Consider the following 2,582-nt stretch of genomic DNA (forward strand, 5'->3'; position numbering starts at 1 on the left):
GACAGTTTGCTTGTGTACGCCTCGATCTGATCCAGCTGGCTCTTGTTTGCAATATTCTCCAACGACTCATTATTAGACGTCTCTGTTGACAAATACAAATAAAGAGTAAACAAAACACATGCAAATACTACAATAATGCTTCGCAACTAACAAACCAATCCTACTTTGGCCACATTAGACCAACTTTAACACATTTCTAATGCTCTAAGTCTGTGTGTTTGGATATTTTTAGTCTCACAGAAACCAAATAAAACGTTGTATACCTTTCACAAACTCTGAGCCCTCCTGAACGTAAACTAAGAGCTGCTCAAAAACCTCGCCGATCTTCTTTTTTGCCAGCACAAAACGCTTTAACGGAGAACGGTCTGACTGCTCCATTTCCACACCTGGGAATATTTCAGAAACATTCGATGAAATCACAGCAAATTCATGTTTATCATCTATAAATGATATTTATTCACTCTTACCTTCAGGACTTTCACATCAGAGCTGCTGAAACTGGGAAATAAAAAAAATAAATTTGATTTCGAGGTCATTTAATCTGGAAACTCTTCTCATTAACCATAGCATTACCATGTTTTTTGATATGATAATACCATGGTATACTTTTAATTGTACAGTTTATACAATTATGTCAGGAATACAAAAGTGAAAGTAACTCTTGATGTAACATTACATACACAGACAAAATTATTAACAGCCAGTTTGCTTGCTTATAGAGTAAAATGCAAATATACTATAAAATGTTTATATTCGTATAATGATTATAATCATATAAAATGCAATAGTAATGTACGTTAGATGTTCATTAAAGTTTAATTTTATAAACTCTAACAAGTTAACTTGAATATTTACTATCTGAATCATGTTAATACATGATTAATTTGCTCTCTTGTTGTATAAAAACTAAATATTTTGTTGAATTGTCAAATGTTTGTAACGTTAGAGGTGACATGAGCTTTTAGGGCTTGCGCACGAGACGCGACATATAATCATTAATACCTTATTAAAATACTTCGTTTTCCTTCTTTATGTGTCGATATCATCGCATAATCAGTTTAAATGTTATAAAACACACATCTCACCTGATCAGAGGACTGTTAAATCTCCTTCTGTCATGACAAACACACCGTCTGACTGACAGACCTCTTCAGACCGACACTGGAAAGATTTCAAAATAAAAGTCCAGAAGAGACCGCTACTTTCAAAACAAAAGTCCTAGAAGACTTTCAAAATAAATGTCAAAGGAGAACAAATAATTGTTGAACAAATAATTGTTGTTATTGTTGATTTACATTCAGTATCAGTCCTTTACAAAAAAATATAGTTCCTCAAAAAATGAAAATTATAATCCTGTGTGTCTTTGGCCATTCAAACTGACAAAAACAAACAAACAAACAAACAAACAACAACAACAACCACCAAAAACTAACAATGTTTTAAGATGTGACAATCAACCTTATGTGACATATATTAAACATAGTCAACAGTCATTGTGAAAGCTCAACAATTTCTTAATTTTTTTAACTTGATAAAATACAATTATCTAAAAAGTTAATAAATTATACATACATCAAAACTGTACTTTGCTGATACAATAATTGCTTTATATTATTATAAACATCTTATACAACAATATCAGATATTAATTTGAAATGCACAAACATATTAATAAATAAAAACACAGCCTATTTAAAAACCAATGCAAACTTGTTTTTTAGGCACGCATCATTTGAAGATTGGATGTATTGTCTGACGTCTCTGGATTCTGTGGATCTTCTACTGGATCACCGTGTTCTGAGCTGGTTTCATATCCTGATGTTTTAGATGTGCTGTATTCCTCACATTTCTGAAGCCATCTCAACACCATCACATTTGTACTTTGAATCATTTCACCTGTTGGTGTTAAATTCATGAACAATTTTGGCATTGGTAAACTATGTAAAAGTGGAGAAAATGTTTTCTTTTAAAGGATTAGTTCACTTTCAATTTAAAATTTCCTGATAATTTACTCACCCCAATGTCATCCTAGATGTCCATGTCTTTCTTTCTTCAGTCGAAAAGAAATTAAAGTTTTTGATGAAAACATTCCGGGATTTTTTTCCATATAGTAGACTTCAATGGGCACCAAACAGTTAAAGGTCAAAATTAGTTTCACTGCAGCTTCAAATTGTTCTACACGATCCCAGATGAGAAATAAGGGTCTTATCTAGTGAAACCATCGCTCATTTTCTGAAAAAAAAATTGAAAATTATATAGTTTTAACCATGGGCGTAGGTTTAGGGGGGGGCGCTAGGTACTAGTCCCTATCAATATTTTGAGATGACACATTTGTCCTCACCAATAATTAGCAAGCTCCTTTGCACTGCTATTTGGATCGATTCTAACGGCCAGGACGACGACAGTACAAGAAACGCCGTAATTTGATTGGCGGCGGGGTATCTGACAGGCTACATGCGCGGGCCGGACTACTTTTGTGCTTGCACTAGCAGCGAGCGGGTGGTGTGTGTGTGTGTGTTTTTGTTTATATTACATTGTGGGGACCAAATCTCCCCACGATGTAATATAAACCTGAGTTCACC

The 2,582-nt window shown here is 33.8% G+C and overlaps 1 protein-coding gene across 1 annotated transcript in view; it reads right to left on the reverse strand.

The window, feature by feature from the left end:
* Positions 1 to 1,167, reverse strand: part of mfn1b (mitofusin 1b) — a 19,469-nt gene extending 18,302 nt beyond the window's left edge. Inside the window, exons 1-4 of the mRNA XM_067387709.1 lie at positions 1,086 to 1,167; positions 468 to 498; positions 264 to 386; positions 1 to 82 (exon numbers count right to left, since the gene is read on the reverse strand). The exon at positions 1 to 82 is cut by the window's left edge and continues 54 nt beyond it. Coding sequence (XP_067243810.1) covers positions 1 to 82; positions 264 to 378 — 197 coding nt within the window. The 5' untranslated portion in view covers positions 379 to 386; positions 468 to 498; positions 1,086 to 1,167. The remainder of the gene's footprint in view (positions 83 to 263; positions 387 to 467; positions 499 to 1,085) is intronic.
* Between the last annotated feature and the right edge of the window lie 1,415 nt (positions 1,168 to 2,582).

Source organism: Chanodichthys erythropterus, chromosome 6, assembly GCF_024489055.1.
Source record: "Chanodichthys erythropterus isolate Z2021 chromosome 6, ASM2448905v1, whole genome shotgun sequence".
NCBI lineage: Eukaryota > Metazoa > Chordata > Actinopteri > Cypriniformes > Xenocyprididae > Chanodichthys > Chanodichthys erythropterus.